The sequence below is a fragment of the Phascolarctos cinereus genome, unplaced genomic scaffold (assembly GCF_003287225.1).
Source record: "Phascolarctos cinereus isolate Bilbo 61053 unplaced genomic scaffold, phaCin_HiC Scaffold_7;HRSCAF=346, whole genome shotgun sequence".
In the NCBI taxonomy this organism is placed as follows: domain Eukaryota; kingdom Metazoa; phylum Chordata; class Mammalia; order Diprotodontia; family Phascolarctidae; genus Phascolarctos; species Phascolarctos cinereus.
Genome location: NW_027556180.1, coordinates 147,427,158 through 147,450,741, shown reverse-complemented (window position 1 = coordinate 147,450,741; position 23,584 = coordinate 147,427,158). Strand labels below are relative to the sequence as shown.

The 23,584-nt window shown below is 36.4% G+C and overlaps 1 protein-coding gene across 1 annotated transcript in view; it reads right to left on the bottom strand.

Moving 5' to 3' along the window:
• Window positions 1-23,584, bottom strand: part of DNAJC3 (DnaJ heat shock protein family (Hsp40) member C3) — an 88,200-nt gene that overhangs the window by 42,107 nt on the left and 22,509 nt on the right. The window contains exons 2-4 of the mRNA XM_020965803.2: window positions 21,945-22,055; window positions 8,758-8,882; window positions 3,486-3,560 (exon numbers count right to left, since the gene is read on the bottom strand). Coding sequence (XP_020821462.1) covers window positions 3,486-3,560; window positions 8,758-8,882; window positions 21,945-22,055 — 311 coding nt within the window. The remainder of the gene's footprint in view (window positions 1-3,485; window positions 3,561-8,757; window positions 8,883-21,944; window positions 22,056-23,584) is intronic.

The following is a 23,584-nucleotide window of genomic DNA, read 5'->3' as shown; positions in this document are numbered from 1 at the left end:
TGGATTCAGTTAAAGGGACTCACTTGAGGACCCAGAGAACCACATGTGGCCTCAAGGCCGCAGGTTCCCCATTCTTGCTATACACATTTTCTGCGTTATAAACAAAGCCAGATGAACAAAATGATTAAGAGTCTACTGACATCTAGTGGTCTTATATTAGTTTGATTTTTATTCCTAAGAGGTCTCTGAAATGGCCAATTGAGAGGGATGACATTGAGAAATTTTTTAAATAAAATAGAAAAGTTCTGTTAGCTTGTAACTGCCCCTATTATTATCCTTCTAATATATGATTCCCCCACACCTATGACAAGTCCATTTGGGTAACAAAGTTTGCTCAAAAAAATTGAAAATAAAGCACAAATTTTAATTGCTTTATTAAATATACCCAACTGTGCTTTCTATACAAAGAGAAATGAAAAAGAAACAAAACATATAAAACTGAGCTTAAGTTGGCAGTCTGTGGCACTTAAGATTAGTCAAGAATCAACCGTTGTTAAACAACAAAATGAGTTACTAAAGAAATGTCAAGATTTTGTTTTGGATTTTTACAGAAGAAAAATTATCATCTGTATCACTTTAAAACAAAACTGCCTAAAGACCCCCCCCCAAAAATAATATCAGCTCTAAGGTTCTTTATTAATCTGCTTATACAAAAAACTGGAGGAACTTTTTTTACAAAAAACATCCTAGGGATTCTCAAAAAAGAAATCTTCAAAAGGCTTCCTTATCATCTCCTGTGTCTTGGCGAACAACAAATATTTTTAAAAGACGACTCAGAAGGTTATTATTTGGTTTCAGCAAATTAGATCTTAGCCTAGAACTACAGTTGACTAGACTCCTACAGTAGGCTGTGCAAAAGAAACAACCACCAATATTCAACAATGCAAAAAAAAAACTGACATGGAGATAATCAACAGCAGATTATACAGTATTATCAGGTGAACTTCTGGTAACCTGAAAATAATGGCAAAAGTTTGGAATTATATCATGTAAACTATACCTATACATATTTATCTGATGATAGAGTATGATGTTCAGTGAAGATGTAGCTAGAGTAAGAAATATTTTGGGAAGCTGATAAACATACTATAGAACCAGTGTTGTAGACCCTTTAGATTCCCTTGGCTAACTCACCAACTGATAAAAGAACATACATTCTATAAAGAAGAAAACAGACCTAAAATAAAAATAAGTGCATTCTAACAAGATTCCATAATAATCTCTTTCATGGAATCACAGAATCTTATAGTTAAAAGAAAACTTATAGCTATCTAGTTCAACACTCGCATCTCAAAAAAATGAAGAAAATGAGTCCTAGAGATATTGTGACTTCCCCAACATCATTAAACAGATACTTAGTAGGGGAGCCCTAGACTAGAACACAGAATTCCTGATTTTATTTACTGTGGTTTTACTCATTTCATCATATTACAATTCAGAAAACAGTTGTTGAATATATTCTTTCACCTTTTACTTTTCAAGCAGCAAAAGACAAATCTACATGAATGCTATGTTATAAGCAATTATGTACTGAATTTTGGGCCCAATTTTCATAAAAATACTGATCACTGCGCAGACTAAGTATTCGGGTTAGCCCAAGTATTCCCTACAAATAGAATTTTCCGTGGAAACAGCTGTCATGACAACCATTTTTTTAAACCACTTGACTTCTATACTTGTGTTTTTGCCTCCTCAATACTTTAAAACTACTTGAACTGACTTCTTACCTTTTGCAGAGACACAAACACAAATTAAGAAAACATTCTGTTAACACAGAACCTTTTAAAAATGGCTTATACAGTTTAAGATTTTAATTGTTCTCCTGTTTATTTTATTACTAATTTGGGCTGTGAAGGAACTAAAAAGTAAATGCTAATTAAATATTTTGCTGATTTTAAAAAGAATACACAGGAAAATAATTGTCATGGACATATTCCACCATTACACTGTCTCCATGACAATATGAAATGTCATCAATACATTCTAATCAAATTCCACCACAATGCCATGACTAATGTCTGACTAATCCTGATGTCATAAGATGTAAATGAAATAATCAAGGATAACCCAAACAGCATTACTTCAACGATCAGCCTACTTACCATCCCACTTATAACATTATTCCTATGAAAATGAAAATGCTCCCCATTTACTCCCATAATGTAGCTTCAATTAATATTGTACTCATGGAAACAATGAACATTTGGCAGAATGCACCTATAAATGCAGGCAGATGCACATTTCTTTGTTTAAAAAAATTTCTATTGATAACTGTTAAGACCAGTCTTCAGAAAGCAATGGCAGGAGTATGACTGTTACAAAACCGCTTGTCAGAAGAAAACTAACAAAAATGGTCCAGTATACATCTGGGCCACCAAAATTTTGTTCATTCCGGGAAAAATCCAATATCAATAGTTGAATTTCACATCGGAATTTTTTTAAATTTGAAACGGTTTTTGCTGTTTAAAGGTAAAAAAATATTCAGTTACATGTAAAAATTCATGTTTTAAGAAGCTCTTTTAACCATTAATATGAAAATATATACGTGACACTACTTATGGAATATGTTTATTGAGCCCATACTTATAAAAGGTATTATAATAAATTATTCATCTTTGCATTCCTTTAAGCACTTAAGACCTGGTTACAGGCCTCTTACAACCTCATAAGAAGTAAGACAAATACCAGATCATGATACAGGATCCACTGTTTTTAATATAATACAAAATTATAAAGATATTTTTCTACTCTTTAGATGGCTAAAATAAAAACTTTGATATTATGAAAATAATATTAGCAATGTGCATTTTAATTACCAATACTTATCATGTGATAAATGGAAAATGAGATTCATATATCCAATTCAACTTCTATCTCAAGTTAGGAGAGGTAACACATAAAACAGATCAAATGTCTGTATGAAAAACCTCTTTCTGTCAATGTCTTTTCAGTAGGATTCCTGGGAAGAACTGGTAGCAGTAAGTATTATACTTTGGGCTTTATACAGAACCTTCATTCAGTTACATCCAACAATACACCCAAGAAACTTTCACTATTATTTACCTTTAATGAAAACGGTATCTATAAAATCCAGCTGTAAAAAAAAAAGTGTTTGAACACCCCTTTTAAATTAGACAAAAAGCATCACATGAAACTAACAGCATTCATACAATAGTGCAGTTACAATGAGATTCCCATAGAGGGAATGTCAAGCATGAATCAGCTACAAATAGCAAATTAAACCAATATATTCAGTACACTTAGTTTTCTAAATGTTCAAAATATTACTGTTTTATATCAATTACCAAATTATTACTTTATGCAGGTTGTGTGAAATAGATACTTTACACAAGATCAATCTATACAGAAAATAAATTGGAATTTTCCCCTTAACCATTAAAATAACTTTAGTACAGGACACAAGGCATAGAATTAGTTATATAATATGCTTACACTAAATAAAAAACTTCACAATCAAACCTTACCACTTTTTTAAAATCATCTTCTGCTTCGTCAAGCTTTCCTTGTTTAAGTAGTAAATGACCTCTCTGTAATCGTGCCTAGAAAGAAAAGAAAAAGGAAAAGTATCTTAAACATTTTAAATTTCTAAATTCTTATTAAATACTACAAGGTTTAAGAGGAGAAGGATGGTAGTGATGGGAGAACTTATAATATTTTCCCCAAACTAAATAACGAAACAAAATCCAAGTTGAGACTCTTTTTAAACTTCCTACGTACCCTTGTCTGGGTTCTGAAGGGATCTATAGAATCATAGATCTAGGACTGGTAGAGACTGAATTTTTTTATTTGCATTTCTTCTGATTTTTAGAACTTCAACTTTTCACTTCTACAGTAAGAGCTATATACTTCAGTATTTTTTAAAGTTCTAGAAATTTCTGAAATATGTCAATAAAAAAACCTGATAAACCAGACCAACCACAGAGTTAACATTCTTTGACAGATGACAGACAAAAACACAAAGTTAAAGTTCTCTTTGAAAATTTTAAGCAATACAATTACCCAGTATTATCCTTGGCACTTCATTTTACCCCATCCCATGCATCCTGTCAGCTGCCAAATCATGTAGTTTCCACCTGCACAACATCCCTTTTATCCATCACCATCTTTGCCTGGACTACTAAGAGCCTCCTACGTGGTCTCCTTGACTCAAGTATTCCTGTCTCCAATATAGCCTCCACATAGCTAGCAAAGTGTTTTTCTATTTTTTTTTTGTCAAAAACCATATTTTATAATGTACTTAATTATTAGTATGGTAGTACACATATATAACTTCTAAATAAGTAAATACATACATATTGGAGGTATATGCTCAGAATCTTGTCACTGGTGGAGTACATAATTCAAAAAGTTCATAGACCATTGCCTCAGCACAACTATATATAATTCTGGGTTACAATGGCTTTTGCTCTAAGTGAGATAAATTAAAATTGAAAAGATTCATTTGTAACTTAAAATTCATATGCTTTCTTTCAAAGTTTTATATTATTTATTAATTTTTCATGGGTTTTTTTTCCTAATCTCTTTAAAAAGGAATCTGTATAAAAACAACAGAATGAATACCCAAGGCAAAGAACCTGTGCTATTTTACTAATGACTTGGATGAAGACATGCTTGTCCAATGTGAGGATGACAAAAGACTGGGATCAATAATTACCACAGTGCATGACCCAAGAGACTGGGATTGGAATGCTTTTAAGATGAAATCCATTAGGAATAAATGATAAGTCCTACATTTGAGATCAAAGAATCATTTGCACAATTACACGATGGTGAAACCACAGCTAAACAAAAGTTAATGTGAAAAAGATCTATGAGTTGTAATGGCCTGTATAAACTGGCAGCCAAAAAACACAAAAGTGATCTCGAGCTGCACTGAGAAAGGCACCAAAATTAGAGAGGCAACATATCTCCGGAGTTTTACCCAAGTCATACCTCCGTGGAGCACTGTGATCAGTTCTGGATAACGAATTTTAGTAAGGATGTTTGGCAATCTGGGGAAGACTATGGAGTGCTCAAAATGCTTTTAAATGCATAAAATACATAAGATTATAAAGGAAACTAATTCTATTTATGTAAATATATATTTTATATATATATATATATATATATATATATATATATATATATATATATATATATATATATATATATATATATATATATACACACACACACACATACATATATATGTACGTGTATACACACACACACACACACACACACACACACACACACACACACACACACACTTCTTCCCATCCAAATTTAAGGACTCCAATTAAAGAACTCCTTGCTGCCTGATAGAAGGCAACCAGGCCAGAGCCTTGAGGTCCTATCAGATGTGAAATTAGTTGAAGGAAGTGGGGATGTTTTGTTCAGAAAAGAGATGACTTCAAGCAAAACACGAGAGCTGTCTTCAAGTATTTGTAAGAATACCAGCTGGAAGAATAAGGACTGGGCCTGTAACTTCTTCCAGAAGGGCAATAGGCGGACTTTCAAAGAGGCTAGTTCACACTTGCAGTTTGTTCCCTTCACCTCTGTCCATTTCTTTTCTTGCCATTCTCCACACTCTAATACCATTCTTCTAAGTGTGTGTGCACCTCTGCTCCATTTTCATGCCATAAAACAGAAAGCCTATCAATAGCCTACTAAAACTTGAAAACATTATACTGCTAAAATTCACAACAGTCCACTATTTTAAAAATTAGCAACATGCTTTTAAATCACAAAACTAAAAAAACTGTTAGCCAGTTGAACTGTCAGTCATAATCTAATCTTTATGCAAAATGTATTTCAGTTAAGCTTAAGCTAAAGCCTCAAAAGAAAAATTTGGCTACCTCATCCTTTCTGCAACAATAGTTGGATTTTATAATAAGCATATCTATGCTGTAATTTATATGTTTTTGATGCTATAAAATTCTAGTCACAATAAGTAGAACTTCTGTTAGTAGTCTCTCTCTGGTAAATGGTATCACTGACATCTTCAATTTTTTTTTAAATCATAGTTGAGATCCCAAATACTGCTTTAAATACTTCTTCCAATTAAAAATGTCACACGTGCCAACATTTTCAGAGATTAATTGTGCAAATATCTTGGAAAAACTATTTTGCCTCTTCCTTCAACCATCTGTCTTTTCTTTATGTTTATTTACAGTTCTTGCCCTCTTGTCTTTTTAAATCAGTTCTCTCAAACTAGAAAATGTACTTTACTAAGTAATTATGTCAAGATAAAAAAACTGAATCTCAAATATAGAACATTAAACTAATAGCTACAATATTATCTAAGCTACTACTCTTAAATAACATTTCTAGCATTGCAACTTATTTTCTAAGATTTTTCTACTGTTTGTTTGTAGCTGTTTTCATAAAGTATCATCCAAGTGAACTGCTTTTACTAAATTTTCACATTATCTTCTTGCTTTTTATTTAATTATTTAGACAAAATAGTTAAATTATCAACCACCACTTGATGGATATTGTTTTATGACTTATTAATGTATTTTCATTCATGACACTGCCACTTATTTGAAATGATAGTACTTCAGTCACTTTTTTATAATAATTCTCTATTTCTTATAGATCATAATTTATTCCAAAAGACAAACTAAAATTCTTTCCTCACTTGGTTTTGCGTTCATCCAGTTTTCACCACCCCCTTTCATCTCTCCACACCTCCTTGAGACATTTAGTCATATGCTGCTAAAACTAAACTAGAAATGGAAATGAGTACAGCAGCCTCAACTATCATTTCTTAGGCCCTCAAGATTTCTCCCAGACCAGTCCAATTCTTTCCACTACCAACCACAATTATCTTAAAATATCAAAGCATTTAGCATTTAGATTCTTAGACCCCAACCAAAAAAATTATATAAAGAAAGTTAATCAGAAAAGACCCTGATCAGGATGGCCACAAGAACCTTAGTGGCTGGGCCTCAGACATTAGGGCTGCTTCCTCATGATTGGTCAACTGGGGCTCAGAAGAATGGAATTTCTTTATAAGAAGAGCAACCTTTTATCCTAGTCAAAGTAAACAAGGTAAAACAGCTCAGCCCATTGTTTTTTCCTTGCAAGCTCTTACCACCTTGTATTTCTAGACTACAGCCCAGAAAGATGGGAAGTAGGGCACGCCCTACTCTTGCCTACTCAAGCCCAGGTAGTCAGAGATCCTGGACCTCAGGGTCCCCAGTACTTTTTTGATTTTGTTTCATTTTTTGAACACAGGTCAGAGACCAGAATTGCTAAGAAGATGCCCAAGATCCTGGCAAGATAAGAGCACCAATGAGTTCCTAAATTTGATTGTCCACAGGCCAGCCTCTCAAAGTAAGATTCCTTATCAATAGTGTGAAGAATAAGTATCATTCTGCAATTAAAAAGACTGAAGACACTAAAAGGGGGGCAGAAGATGGGAGACACAAAAATATGGACCCTGCCAAAATGTTTCTACTAAGTTGCTCAGACAGTACAGAATAATTCAGCAAACCCTCAAAGTATCTTGACCTTTTGAAGTCTATAGAGCTATTTGAGTGCTTTATGTTTTTGTATTTATTAATGGACTATTAAGTGCTAACTATGTGTCAAGTACTGGGAATGTAAATACAACCAAGGAAGACAGTCCTACACTTAAAGAACGTATATTCTAAGAGAAGAACAGCTTACACAGAAGGGGAATTGAGGCAAAGGAGAAGTGTCCTAGAAAGAGAAGTCAATCAATGAGAAGTCAATTAATGATGACTGAAATAACAGGACAACTGATTAACACATCATTCCAGGAATGGTAGAATTTATTCAGCTACTGTTCTCAAAGCCAGAGCAGGAAAGGAGGAAGAAAGGAAGGAAAATAGGACAAACATAATGGCGTGACTCAAAGATGGTCAGAAAAGATGGTCAGAAAGTAACAGGCAAGATAAAGTGAAACTTCATCCATCAAAGCCTGGAACTCAGGAGTAGAAGCTAGAATATCAGGTGGAGGTAGAGCCCCAAGCACAGGCCTGGGTGAAAAAAAGGCAATCCTCTATCTGACACCCATATATTGTACAGCAAGTGTTTATGTAGGAGGTGTGCACCCTATTATGTTCTTCTAGGTAAATCTAGAAATAAACTCTCTCTAAGCTTTATTCTGTGGTGGGGGACATCCTTCCCTCTCTCATCACCTCCCCAAATTAAATTCAAATCAATCTGGGGAGATGGGGAAGAGTCAGCATTAGGGGAAACAAATATGCCACAGCAAAATATTTGCCACCATATGACAAATTTCCTCTTAAGTGGGCATTTTAAAAAAAAACTAATGTTTTGATCACTCATGTATAGGGAAATAATAGTCATTCATTTTTTAGGTGAAAAGAATAAAGTTAAGTGACTTTAATATAACTTCATCTTATTTGAAAATATGAATTGTCTCTAATCCATTTCATTAGGATTCAAAACTCTGCATTCAATCATTCAACCTCCAAATATTTCCTGAGAGTATCTTCTAGACACAAAGGCATTATGTTGACAAATTGTGGAAAGTAAAAATTAGGAATTTAAATAGAGGAAGGTAATAGAGTATGGCTCTCCAAAATATAGCTCCTTAGCAGGAAGAAGAAAATGCTGCATCAGTCTTAAGCTTCTTATAATACAGCTTAGATAATACAACCTAATACTATCATTGAATGTTACATTCGGAAGTCTTTGTGACACATAAAGAAAAAGATTAAAAAGGCTGCATTTTCTTAATAAAGATAAGCATGTACTTACTGCTGTAAAATCAGTCTTCAATTCAACCACTTTACTTAGGTCAGGAATTGCTGCTTTAGATTTGCCCATGGCTAAGTAAACAGTAGCTCTCCGATAATAAGCAATATAGTTGTCTGGATCACCATCTACAAATAAATGTAATATAAATTCAAATAATTTATTTCACAGTAAATGCATTCTACAATGAAAACCGAGCAACTCGAATTTTAGGGCTTACATATCTACTGAAAATGATGCCATAGCAAGGTTTTGTGATTAAGAATGTGTAGAGTCACTCAGTAGTAACAAGACAAGCTAACTTAAAATTTTCACTTCAGTTAAATCCCATTACAAGGGAGATAATCCTAATTCATTTTTGTGGCAGAATTTTCACTTACTAAATATTGCTTAAGATGGGGTTTTTGGCAATATTTGTTATGATATGCTATGTAATAACAGAATAGCCAAACCAGAGTAAAGCATCAAAACTAACCAATTTAAAGTTTCCCTTTCACTCTTTATGAACTCACCCCCTTTCTTAGGTTTGCCATTTTATCCTAACAAAAAAAAAAGGCAACAAAATAACCAGAAACTAAAATTACTAAAATGTGGGTAAACATGAAAGGGAAGGTAGGGAGCTAGATATCTAAATGATCCACTATTTGCACAATAACTATCTTTCTAGCATCAGAGTGAGTAAATACTTATTAAGTGCCTTCTATGTGCCAGGCACTATTCTAAAGAGCTGAGGGTACAAGTAAAGGCATAAAACAGCCTCTAGCCTAAAGGAACTCACAATCTAATGGGTTAAGACAATATATAGAAAGAAAATGAAAAGGAGAGGAGTTTGGGGAAGCAGGAAAGTTACCCAACATGGGGTATGGAGTCCTGCAGTTGGGAAAGGAAGTGATCTGAGAAGATAAGAATTTCATATTTTTATCCTTCAGAATGATGAATTTCTAGAGATCATAAAATTCAGGAAAGGAGCCAGGTGACAAAGGATGAGAAGACTTCCTAGAAAGCCCTCCTTACATAGTGGAGGGTCAAGAAGGAGGTCTCTCGGGTGGAGGCAAGATGGTTGAGTAAAAGCAGGGACTCAATTGAGCTCTCCCCTAAACCCCCCCAAATACCTGTAAAAAATGAGTCTGAACAAATTTTAGAGCAGCAGAACCCACAAAAATAAAGAGTGAAACAAACTTACAGCCTAAGACAACCTGGACGGTGCATGGGAAAGGTCTCTTGCACCAGGCAAGGAGAGGAGGGCAGTTTAGCACAGGCTGGGCTGGCACAGAACAGGTTCCAGCAAACCAGAACAGGCCTCAGGGGCATGAATCATTAGCAGCTGTGATAGTTTCCAACCCATAAATGCCAAAGATAACTTAGAAGGTCAGTAGGAAAGGTTTGTCGGATTCAGGTGAGAAAGAAGCACAGGCTAGCCCCAGGGCTGTGGTGGCAGTGGAGGCAACAGTGGCTGTTGCTTCCAGAGCTCTCAGCCTACAGACAGTAAGGGGATCAAACAACTGATCAGAAGGAAATTACAGGGGTCTCTTTGCTGGCACTGCAACAAGATTCTGTTGCACTGCCCATACTTGAATCTGGGTGGTAGTCCTGGGTGGCAGTGCTGGAGCAAGGAGGAGCATTAGCATAGCAAAGCTTGTGGCAGCAGTGGAGACTAGACTCACAGACTGTAGCACAGGCCAGGAGAGGAGTAAATACCTCTCCTTAGAGCATACCACCTTGGAAGAACTGAAAACTTACAGGTCCCTAGAAGTATCTCTGAAAAATAGCTACACAAAAGCCCTGAACCTTGGGACAGTACACCCTCCACACTGGAAGCACAGCCCTACCTAAACAAAGTTAAAAAGTCAAGTAACTGGCTGGGAAAATGAGCAAACAGCAGAAAACAACTCAGACAATAAAATCTTACTTTGGTGACAAGGAAGATCAAAACATACAATCTGAAGAAGAACAAAGTCAAAGCTCCTACATCCAAAGCCTCCAAGAAAAACCTTAATTGGTCTCAGGTCATGGAAGAGTTCAAAAAGGATTTTGAAAAGTAAAAGAAGTAGAAGAAAAATAGGGAAGAGAAATGAGAGTGATGTAAGAAAAACAAGTCAACACCTTGCTGAAGAAGACCCAACAAAATACTGAAGAAAATAACACTTTAAAAAATAGACTCGACCAAATGGCAAAAGAGGTCCAAAAAGCCAATGAGAAGAATGCCTTAAAAAGCAGAATTGGCCAAATGGAAATGGAAGTCCAAAAGCTCGCTGAAAAAAAAATTCCTTAAAAATTAGAATGGAACAATAGGAAGCTAATGACTAGATGAGAAATTAAGAAATTATAAAACAAAACCAAAAGAAGAAAAAAAAATAGAAGACAATATGAAATATCTCATTGGAAGAAAGAGATCTCCAATGTCTACCCTCCATCCTGTCCAATCAGCCTCTACCCTCTCTAATCAGTAGGAAGAAAGGACAGCAGGAGCAAGAGTACTAAATAAAAGTTGACAGTTTAAGGAAAAGGAAAGTCAATTCTTTTTTTTTAACCTCTTACCCTATTTTTTTAATTAATTTATTTGTAGTTTTCAACATTCCCTTCCATAAGATTTTGAATTCTAAATTTTCTCCCTCTCCCCAAGAGAGTGCACAATGATATTGTCTCTACATATACATTCATATTAAACACATTTTCACATTAGTCGTGTTCTAAAGAAGAATTAGAACCAATGAGAGGAACCAGGAAAAAGAACAAACAAAAAAAGAGAAAGCAAATGATACACTTCAATCTGATTCAGACTCCATAGTTATTTCTCTGGGTGTGGATAGCATTTTCTTTCTTTCTTTTTTTTTTTTACTTTTTTATATATTTTTTAATATAAATTTATTTATTTTTAGTTTTCAACATTCACTCCCACAAGTTTTTGAATTCCAAATTTTCACCCCATCTTCCCCTCCCCCATCCCAAGATGGCATGCATTCTGAATATCCCTCCCCCTAGTCTGTCCTCTCTTCTATCTCTCTCCCCTTCTCTTATCCCCTTCCCCTTCTATTTTCCTGTAGGGCAGGATAGACTTCTATACCCCATTTCCTGTATTTCTTATTTCCCAGTTGCATGTGAAAACATTTTTTTAAACATATGTTTTTAAAACTTTAGGTTTCAAATTTTCTCTCTTCCTCCCTCCCCACCCACCCTCATTGAAAAGGCAAACAACTCAATATGTTATACTTGTGCAGTTATGCAAAACACGTCCATAGTAGACATGTTGTGAAAAACTAACTCTATTTCCCTTAATCCTATCCTGCCCTCCCATTTATTCTGTTCTTTCTTTTGACCTGTCCCTCCTCAGAATTATTTCCTTCTGATTACTCCCTTTCCCAATCTGCCCTCCTTTCTATCATCCCCCTGCTCTCTTGTCCCTTTCTCCCCCTATTTTCCTGTAGGGTAAGACAGATTTCCATACCCAATTGAATGTGTATGTTATTCCTCCTTAAGCCAAATCCTATGAGAATAAGATTCCTCATTCCCTCTCACCTTCCCCTGTTTCCCCTCCACTGTAAGAACTTTTCTTTTCTGTTTTTTTTTGTGTGAGATAATTTACCCCATTCTACCTCTCCCTTTCTTCTTCTCCGAGTATCATCCTCTCTCATCCCTTAATTTTATTCTCCAGATATGACCCCTTAATCTTCAACTCACCCTGTGCCCTCTATCTATCTATCTACATATACATACATATAATTTTTTTCTTCCAACTACCCTAATACTGACAAAGGTCTCATGAGTTATAAATATCATCTTTCCATGCAGGAATGTAAACAGTTCAATCTTAATAAGTCTCTTATGATTTCTCTTTCCTGTTTACCTCTTCATGTTCCACTGGAGTCCTGTATTTGAAAGTCAAATTTTCTATTCAGCTCTGGTCTTTTCATCAAGAATGCTTGAAAGTCCTCTATTTCACTGAATGACCATTTTTTCCCCTGAAGGATTATACTCAGTTTTGCTGGGTAGGTGATACTTGGTTATAATCCTATCTCCTTTGCCCTCCAGAATATTATATTCCATGCCCTGTGGTCCTTTAATGTAGAAGCTGCTAAATCTTGTGTTATCCTGATTGTGTTTCCACAGTACTTGAACTGTTTCCTTCTGGCAGCTTGTAATATTTTCTCCTTGACCTGGGAACTCTGGAATTTGGCTATAATATTCCTAGGAGTTTTCCTTTGGGGATCTCTTTCAGGAGGAGATCTGTGGATTCTTTCAATTTCTATTTTGCCCTCTGGTTCTAATATATCAGGGCAGTTTTCCTTGATAATTTCTTGAAAGATGATGTCTAGGCTCTTTTTTTATCATGGCTTTCAGATAGTCCAATAATTTTTAAATTCTCTCTCCTGGATCTATTTTCCAGGTCAGTTGTTTTTCCAATGAGATATTTCACATTGTTTTCTAATTTTTCATTCTTTTGGATTTGTTCTACTGTGTCGTGATTTCTCATAAAGTCACTATCTTCCAATTGCTCTATTCTAATTTTTAAGGAAGTATTTTCTTCAGTAATCTTTTGGACTTCCTTTTCCATTTGGCCAATTTTTTTTTTAGGGCATTCTTCTCCTCATTGGCTTTTTGGACCTCTTTTGCCATTTGGGTTAGGCTATTTTTTAAGGTGTTATTTTCTTCAGTATTTTTTTGGGTCTCCTTTAGCAAGCTGTTGACTTGTTTTTTGTGATTTTCTTGCATCACTCTCAGTTTTTCCTCTACTTCCCTTACTTGCTTCTCAAGATCCCTTTTGAGCTCTTCCAAGGCCTGGGACTGATTCATATTTTTCTTGGAGGCTTTGGATGTAGGAGCTTTGACTTTGTTGCATTCTTCTGGTTGTATATTTTGATCTTCTTTTTCACCAAACTAAGATTCTATGGTCTCACTCTTTTTGCGCTGCTTGCTCATGATCCCAGCCAATTACTTGAGTTTTAAACTCTTTGTTAAGGTAAGAGTCTGCTTCCAATGTGGAGAATGTACCGTCCCAAGCTTCAGGGGTTTGTACAGCTGTTTTCAGAGATACTAGTAGGGACCTGTAAATTTTCAGTTCTTCCAAGGTGGTATGATAAGGGTCAAGGTGTTTACTCCTTTCCTGGCCTGTGACCACAAATATTCCTTTCTGTCCTGTAACTGTGAGAAAGGGTGCCTCTCCACAGCCACTCCAAGCTCCAACATGCCAGCATTCCTCCTACCCCAGCACCACCACCCAGAACTGTGACCCAGATCCAAACACGAGCCAAGCAAGAGATTCCTGCCTCAGCACTGGCAAAGAGATCCCTGCAATCCCTCTCTGATCAGCCACTGGATTCCCCCTTAGTCTGTGGGCTAGAAGCTTGGGAAGCAGCTGCCCCCCCCTCCCAGCCATGCTCTTGGAGAATGGAACTGAGACCCTCCTTTCCTTTCTCAGTATCGACAGAAACAGACTTTTCCCACTGATCTTCTAAGTTGTCTTTGGCATTCGTGGATTGAGAAGTCTGGAAACCTCCACAGCTGCCCACAATTCAGTCCTCTGAGGTCTGCTCCAGGTTCACTGCAGCCTGCGTACCCATGCCACGCTGTGCTCCCAGCCCAGCGCGATATACCTTTCTGATCAATCATCCAGGTTGTCTTGGGCTGGAAATTTGTTTCACTCTGTCTTTTTGTGGGTTCTGCTGCTTCAGAATTTGTTTAGAGCCATTTTTTATGAGTATTTGGAGGGGTCTGGAGGAGAGCTCAAGCAAGTCACTGCTTTCACTCCGCCATCTTGGCTCCACCCCCTGTGGATAGCATTTTCCATGGTGAGTCTTTGAGATGTCTTAGATCCTTGCATTGCTGAGAAGAGCTAAGTCATGTGGCTGTTATTGTATACAACATTCTCCTGGTTCTGCTCACTTCACTCAGCATCAGTTCTTGTAAATCTTTCCAAGTTTTTCTTAAGTCTGCTTGCTCATCATTTCTTATGGAACAATAGTATTCCATTTCATTCACATACCACAACTTATTCAGCCATTTCCCAATTGATGCACATCCCTCCCCAATTTCCAATTCTTGGCCACCACAAAAAGAGCTGTTAGAAATATTTTTGTGCATATAGGTCCTTTTCGAATTTTTATGATCTCTTTAGGATATAGACGTAGAAGTGGTATTGCTGGGTCAAAGGGTATGCTCAGTTTTACAGCCCTTTAGGCATACGTCCAAATTGCTCTCCAGAATGGCTGGATCAGTTCCAACTTCACCAACAATGCATTAATGTTCCAATTAGGAAAGTCTCATCTTAAAACAATTTGGATAATGTATATTATAAATATTATTCAACTGTCAATGAAGGCACTTCTGTAGCATCCCAATTTTTTTTTCCTCCTATTAACCCAACAGAATCCTCAAATCACTTGCTGGCTGGTGCATCCTATTCCCACAAAGGGAAAGGAATTCTTATTAAACACTTAGCAAATATTTCCCCCCCCAAGGCTTTGTTAAAATGTTCATTAGAATTGAAAGAAGCAACTTTACTTTTAGTAAGGTCTTCATTGTATATTATTAATATAAACTACACAATGCTGTGTTTGGTTGTCTATAAAAACATAAGATAGGGAGTAGCTAGGCAGTGCAATGGACAGAGCACCAGCCCTGGATTCAGGAGGACCTGAGTTCAAATCTGGCCTCAGACATATAACACTTACTAGCTGTGTGACCCTGGTCAAGTCACTTAACCCCATTGCCTAAAAAACAAACAAAAAACCCCATAAGATTACTTGATAAAATTGAGTTATTTTCAATTCCACCAAGATTATCAAACCATCTGTTAATGCAATATTACAAAGCCATGATAAAAGTATTTGGAATGTTCTGGAATGAATTCATATTATAAAGGCAAACATACATAAGAAGAGAGCCATTTTTAAGTGCTTTTGGTTTTAATTCCCTTATCCCTTATCCTTTTTTCTATGTTGGATCAGGGGATTTAGAGCTAGAATTAAATGAGAAGATATAGATGAAAACATTCTAAGAAATATTAAAGGTATTCTTCTTCAAAAGGCGTAATGAGTACAGTGGATAGAGCACTAGCCCTGAAGTCAGGAGGACCTAAGTTCAAATCCGGCCTCAGACCAAACACTTGACACTTATTAGCTGTGTGACCCTGGGCAAGTCACTTAACCCCAATTGCCTTAAAAAAGTATAATGTAAGAATTCTGAGCTGACAATCAGAAGAACCCAGCTCCACCATCAACTAACTACTGTGAGAGCCCAGCAAGCCTCTTAACCTCTCTGTCTCAATTCCAAAAGTGTTAAGTAAATGTAAAATATTACGTATTCCTTCAACACACACGTACATACATACGCATACACACACACACACAGCCGGTTGCTGCCTATTCAATTCTAGGTCTCCACACCTGGATTATAGTTTTTACTAATGATGCACCTTGATTAAGCATGTTATGTTTGACTATCTCATCAATGATAGATGCTGCTGTTTCTTAAGACTATTTCAAAGCTGACATCTGCTACTTGCATAAATCATAGATTAAAGATCAAATGAAAGATCAAAAATGTTTTCCAATCACTTATTTCCCATTTTGAGAGGCCTAATCTGGAACTATACACTTACTAAGTATAAAAAATTGTACAAACCAAACCATTTTAGATATTTGCACCCACAAAATCATAAAAATTTTTGATGTGGTGATATGTAAGACAAATTTTTCTGGCTAAAAGTGTTATCCTAAAATGTACCCATACCCAAAGAGTACATTTTCACAAAAGGAAACTGCTGAGAGGACATAAAGTCCATATAAAACACCAACTTAAACTCTATAATCAAAATGAACTATCTGCAGTCGCAAATACTATGCTACAAATTTCAACATCAATTTCTAATCAAGGGAGGAAGCACCAGAAAAAAAAGGGGGGAGGGAGAATATATTTGGGGATTAAAAAAAAAATCCCAGTCCCTTCTGAATGGCAAGGGACCTGAACAAGAATTGCCTAGACAACATGCTTGAAAAGTAATTGTTCACCCTTTGATTAAAGGGCTCTAGCAAGGGGGAACCCACTACCTACTGAAGCAGCCCATTTTGCCTTTGGGTAGCTCTAATTCTTAGGAAATTTTTCGTTATAGCAAAATCTGCCTCTTCCATTTCCACTCATTTCTCCTATATCTGAGATCACACAAAACAAATCTAATCCCTCTTTCCCATGACAAATTTCAAATACTTAAGAAACCTATCACTATCCTCCTAAATCTTTTCTCTTCCAAGATGACTATGTCTATTCATCCTCACATGATATGAGCTTGAAGCCTCTCAACATTCAGATCACACTTCTGGATGCCATCCAGCTAAAGTATGGAACGTAATGCCTTAGCTGCGGTCAGAAGGCCTATCACAGTGTGGCACGGTAGGACCTGTCCAAAGCACACCTCTGACACTCGAGGTCACTTAGGTGGTAATATAGTCACTTAATCTCCTTGGGCCTCAGTTTCCAACTGTAAAATGAGAGAGCTGGATCTGATGGCCTCTAAGATCCCTTTTGGCTCCAAATCTACGATCCTTGTACTACCTACCTCACAAGGCTGTTGTGAATAAAGTACTTCCCAAAGGAGGGGGACCAAACCTCACCCAACACCCCAGCTGACATCTTTGTTTTAAAGGACAAGCCACACAACATGTTTAAGAGATATGGGTCTGATGTGATTTACCCAGCAAGGATCACCCTCCATGAGGCTCTGTGTGGCTATACAGTGAGTGTACCAATGCTGGATAGCAGAACCATACCCATAGTGTTCAAGGATGTCATCAAGCCCAGAATAAGGTAGAAGGTTCCTGGAGAAAGCCTTCTCCTCCCCAAAACACCAGTGAAACATGAGGACCTCATTACTGAGTTTGAAGTGAATTTCCCTATTTCCCAATCTTCAAGAATCATCCTGGAGCAAATTCTGCCTATATAGCAATCTCTGCTCCCCAAGGACTGAACCAAGGACATTTCAAAGCTCCCAGGGTAGAAGGGACCACAAAGAGTTTTCAAATGCTGAATGTTTCCAGAGAATATATTACAATCTTTCAAAGTCTTGCATTAGGCTTTAGTGGTTTTTCAAACAGTAGGTTCACAGGTAATGGGGTAACACAAAAGCATTCCAAGGAATTTGACCCTCTTTAAATGGTGCCAGTATAAGTAGTCTCCTCAGCCTTTATAATCCAAGTTTTTTGCTATCACCAGCTGAGGCTCTGAGCTATATCAACTACCCCCACATACACATTCCTTCCTTTAGAAGGAAAGCATTAGACCCACAATTGGACTCTGCTGTTCTTTAGCAGTTTGGGCTCTTACTGTTTGTTGATGTCTGTCTACAGTATAGTCCTGGGGCTGCTAGGTAGTGAAGTGGAGAGAGCATCGGCCTGGATTCAAGAGGACCTGAGTTCAAACCCAACCTCAGACACATGACACTCACTAGCTGGGTGACCCTGGGCAAGTCACTAAACCCCATTGCCTAGCCAAAAAAAATAGAGTACAATCCTGGTTGCAAGACTATTTCCGCTCCTCATTGCTGTTTGTGGTGTTACTTATGTATTTTATTCCAACTCTGTCTTCATGTGTCTCATTTTTGCTTCAAAAAATAATTACATCTTATATCCTTTCTTGCTGCCCCAGACTGAAACCTTATAATTTACTTTTGGAATTGCCTTGCTGGTGTTCAAAAGTCAACAAAAAGGGAGAAAGTGGGAGACTTGACTTGGATAACCAATGAATCATTCTAAAATTCTTTCTCTATAATAATTTCTCTACAGCCCATTTATAGGCTTTTCCCCTCCTTGGCCCACTTGGGACGTACCGGATTTGCCACTGACCCTGCAAATCCCTAACCCCTGACCCAATCTGAACAAATGGGCTCTGGACTCTCTCAAAGGGAACCAATCCTTTTGAATTTGGCACAGCCTAGTCATAATCCCTTCTGATAAAAGTGTCTTTTGCTTCTGATACAGGAGCACCACGGAATGTCTGTAAATAATTTTGCACAAATTTTTGTATATATCTGTATAACTTTGGTGGGCACTTAAAAAAACTCAACACATTACAAGCACTCTGCTATTTTCTATATAGGGCCATATTGGAATTAAAATGAAATTTTTGGAGGTTGGGTTTTTTTTAGGAACAACTTTATCTCTTCCCTGGAAATAAGTCTGGTGCTCAGGCCTGTAGATTTTATTGTAAAGTTGCTGCTGCAGACACAAGACCAAAGCATATGACTTTTCAACGTGCAGTACGCCAGGATTAAAGAGTAATGCTAAAACCGCCCACCCAAAAAAAAAAACTGGGAAGAGAAAATAGTCATAGGATCATTGATTTATAGCTGAAAGAGAGACCAGAGGCCACCAAGTTAAACGCTTTTATTTTAGAGATGAGGTAACTGAGGTACTAAGAGGCTCTGAAACTTGCCCAGAGTAACAGTGTCTGGGGCAAGGTTTAAACCTAGGTCATCCTAACTCCTAGGTCACAGCGTAAATACTACAGAGAGGTCAAGAACAAGAACTTAGAAAATAACCATTAGATTTAGCAATTAAGAAAGTGTCAGTAATCTTTGAGACAGCAATTTCAACTGAGTAGTTATGTCAGAAGAGACATTACAAGGGATGAGAAGTCAGTGGGGAGAAAGGAAACAGAGGCAACAAATATAAATGGTTTTTCCTAGGAATAACTGTATGCCTTACTTTTTTTAGGATTATTGTTAAAAGATTCTATTTTCATTATAGAGAAACTGTTTTGATTTGCTTATTGTTCAGGTAATAATTTCAGCTCTTAGTAAATATGCTATCAAGGCCTATGAGCTATCAATTTAGGAATTCCCAATAATCATGTGCTTCATAGTCTCCTTTAAGGACACAGGATCCAACATGTCTATTAATGAAGTTGCTCATGTCACTGAACAATTACAGCAAAAACTCATCTTAAAATGCTTCAGTATATGAGAGGATACATTTAACAAAACCTTATGACCTCATCCAAACCAGAATTTTTGGAAAATTAATTCTGGGTCCAGTCAAAATATTTGTATATCTTCTTTTTATATAATGCTTTATAATCTTCAAAGTAGTTTCACATATATTTATCTCATTTTTAACTTCAAGACAAGCCTGTTAGGTAGTCAAGGTATGTATTTATTAGTATCCTCATCTGACTTACAAGGAAACTGATGCTCAGAAAGGTTAAGTGATTAGCTGAAGGTTATAAATTTATCAAGAAACAAAGTTGTTAATTAATAGCTGGTCCAGCATTTTTCTTGGCTATTGATACTATACTCTGATTCAAAATCATTTTGTGAAAACCTAAATTTTTCTAAGAAGAATAAAAGGAAGAAAAAAAAGATAAGTACTGCCAGACTAAAAATTATCCTTTTTTTTTTTTGCTATCACAGTTGGTTACAATAGGATAAATGAATGAATATAAAAGCTTTTATAATGTACCTCCTATGTTCCCTAGATTACTGATTAGGAAGAACAGTAACTAGTGGGTGCATTTATTTCTTGCTGAAATGTTAACAACTCATTTATCTAAATATCACTTACCCAACTATCTCATCTGGAACATAGCTAAGAACCAGAATTAAGAGGAAAAGGACAGTGACCTACCAAGCCAGAGATCACAAAGTCCATATACTAAAGCTCAAGCATTTTATTAATATAAGAAGTCCTTAGACTCTCAAAATTAATTTAATCTTACTTTACACATAATGGTAACAAACTATCTGGTTTCTCAGCCCAAGTGACTATAAACAACAAACTAGAGTCTTTTGAAAGGATACAATATGCTGTCCCCAAGTGGACACAATGACAACCAAAGGAAATGGGAGCCTGAAAAGAAATAGATTTTTTTAAAGGGGACACAAGAACTCAAAACAGCAGTCTTGAGTTTATATTGAGCATAGGGTCAAACATTACCATAATCCTTTAAAATCACCTGAAGACACAATGCAACCAGTGATGTTAATAATGAAGAACCTGAGTTACCAAGGAGAGATTACATTTTTTCAATATATTCTAAAATGAAAAGAATTGAGTAGTAGATCAAAGAAATATTAACACTAAAAAAATTAAACATTTTTTAAAAGGCACTGATAAGCGATAAACTTCAGTTATGTAATAAATGTTCAAAAATAAAATATGTAACTCTCTAAGGATGTCAGATAACTTGAGTCATTCCTATATAAAGCATTACTATACCCTTGTTCTTATTAAAATTATATTCTTATTAAATTGTTAATTAGCCCAATGTAAATGTTAAGAAGAACAACAAAAACCAAAACTGAATGCTATATGATTATAATGACCAAGTTTGGCCCCAGAGAAGAGATGAGAAAAATGCATCTCCTTCCCTTCCCTGCAGAGATGAAAAGCTATGAGTGTACAACAAAAAATATGATGTCAGACTCAGGTGACAATGTTGGTTAAGTTTTTCTGAAATACTTTTTTCCCTCTTTTTCTTTGTTACAACTTATGGTTCACTGGGTTAGGAAAGGGATAGCACATATTTGGAAATAAAGGTTACATAGAAACAAAATATATCAATATTAAAATGTTTTAAAGAAAATGACCCCCCACCCCAGGCTCCACAGCCATTCCCAGGCTGCCAAGCACTTGTGTGGGCAGATTGTTCAGATGGCTTATAGAAAATACTTTTCAACTCTATTCTGTCTAGTCAGATGAAAACGTAGCAGGCCTGACCATCTACTGTCACACCACAGCCTAAGGTCCTGAAGGTCTTACCTTCTGCTCTGCCTCCTCTACCCTTCCAGAGGACCTCTGGGCCTTGACATCTGCCCAGCTATGAAGCCTTTAGGATTTCTAAGCCTTGCCATCATTTAGACCTTGTCTCTTGAGATTCAGTGTGAGCTTCCTGAGAATAGATACTGATTTGCCTTTTCTGTTTGTATACCCAGCATTCACCATTCTGTTTGGCACATAGTATTTAATAAATGCTTTTTCATTCATTAGCCAATTTTATTAATTACAGTAGTTTGAATCTAATCAAACATTGAAGAAGCCTAACACATCTAAGATACTACACTAGGTGCTAAGTTGTTAAAGACAATTATTCTGAACAGCTTCAAAGTGAAGTCTAAACTTCATAAAATCAGTAGTATTAGGTAATTGAGAAGTCCCTTCCTATTAGGGCCCCAATAATACTCTTGACTGCTTTCAGATACAAACCTACTGCAGCATGAAACTGAGATAAGGCATCTGCTAACTGTCCAGCTGCCAATAATTTCTTGCCCATTTCAAGATGTTTTTCGACATCTCCATTTATTCCACATTCTGCACCTAAAACAAAAAAAATACATATTTTAGCTTTAATTATAATTTTATAAAAGGTGGTATCAAAAATACGTACTTTTGGGACAAAATCATAAAACCAATTTAAAAAATTTCCCTGAGTCACATGCCAAGACTTCACATGGGAAAAATGCAAGAAAGATCAATGCAAATGAGTTTCCAAGTCACCAGAGAAAGTAGTCTACAACTAAGAAGAGGCACTCCATTTGTAGTCAACAAAGTAAAATACAGAATTTTTTAAAATGTACTCCACTCTGAAAAATGTTACCAGACTACAAAAGAAAACTAAAGACTTAAGAGGTAACATTCAGTTACAAGTAGTATTATTGATAAATAAATCAACCTGGGCTTTCTAAAGACAGAATCTTGATTGAAGCAATAAAGTAAACCTCTCATGCAGGCTGCCCATGGCCGTCAGACCCTGTGCCAAAGGGAAATGAAAGAGAGAAGCAGCAAAGAAATCCTCTACTAACCCCCTTCTAGATCCAGGCCCACTCCTCTCCTCCTCCTCATTATCATCTTCACCTCAAGCACCTCCATCCCTACTCTTCACCTTCCTGTTCCCAATACTATCCCTACCTCCCTCATTATCCAAGGTCAAGTCACTTCTTCACCACCATTTAGCCTATAATGAGACATAACCACCATTTATAAAATGGTTTTTTGGGAGAAACTTCATACCCATCTGCAAACACTTTACAAACTTATGGAAGATTTCTTTTTTTTTAAGTTGAGATGACTATCTATATACTAATGAATATGTATATACACTAGTAATTTTGATGAATTTGAGGCCTCAGTGATGTGCATTATTACCTCCAATGGAACACATTATAATCTATCCATGACTTTTCATCCTATTTGTCTCTAGTTCAAATCTTCTTGGAAATCATCATCAGGGGATCCAATCACCTTCCTCTAGGTATCCTAACATGGTAGATACCAGTGAAATATATGGTCTATCTACTGATTATGTACATGTAATATTATTCAGTGCTTTCTGAATCTAATAGATGGATCTATCTCTATATAGTCCAAAAATTGGCCACACTTCTAACTACAGCTTGCTTACCTGCCCAAAACTACATCCACCTGAAGTAAGGGTCCACTACTTCTTTCCCAACAGTTATTGGTTGAGGACCATTTGCCCTACCATTGGTCTCCCCAGTGACCACTAGGCCTTTCCATCTTCCCTGTTCCCAATGTGTTGTCTTCCCTAATTAGAAAGTAAGCTCCTTGGGAGTTAAGGGCTGTCTCATTTTTCTACTTGCATCTCTAAGTGCTTAGCACCATTCTTGACATAGCATTTAATGACTTTTTCCATTACACACAAATTTAAGCTATGTAATTGAGGTCCCTAACTCTGAAATTCTGCCATTAAGGATTTGCCTTATTTCCTCTAATTTAAATTAATCCCTGCTAAATCAATTTTGAAGTAGCTGAGCGGTACAGAAGATAGAGCACCAGGCCTGTAGTCAGGAAGATTCATCTTACTGAACACAAATCCAGTCTCAGAC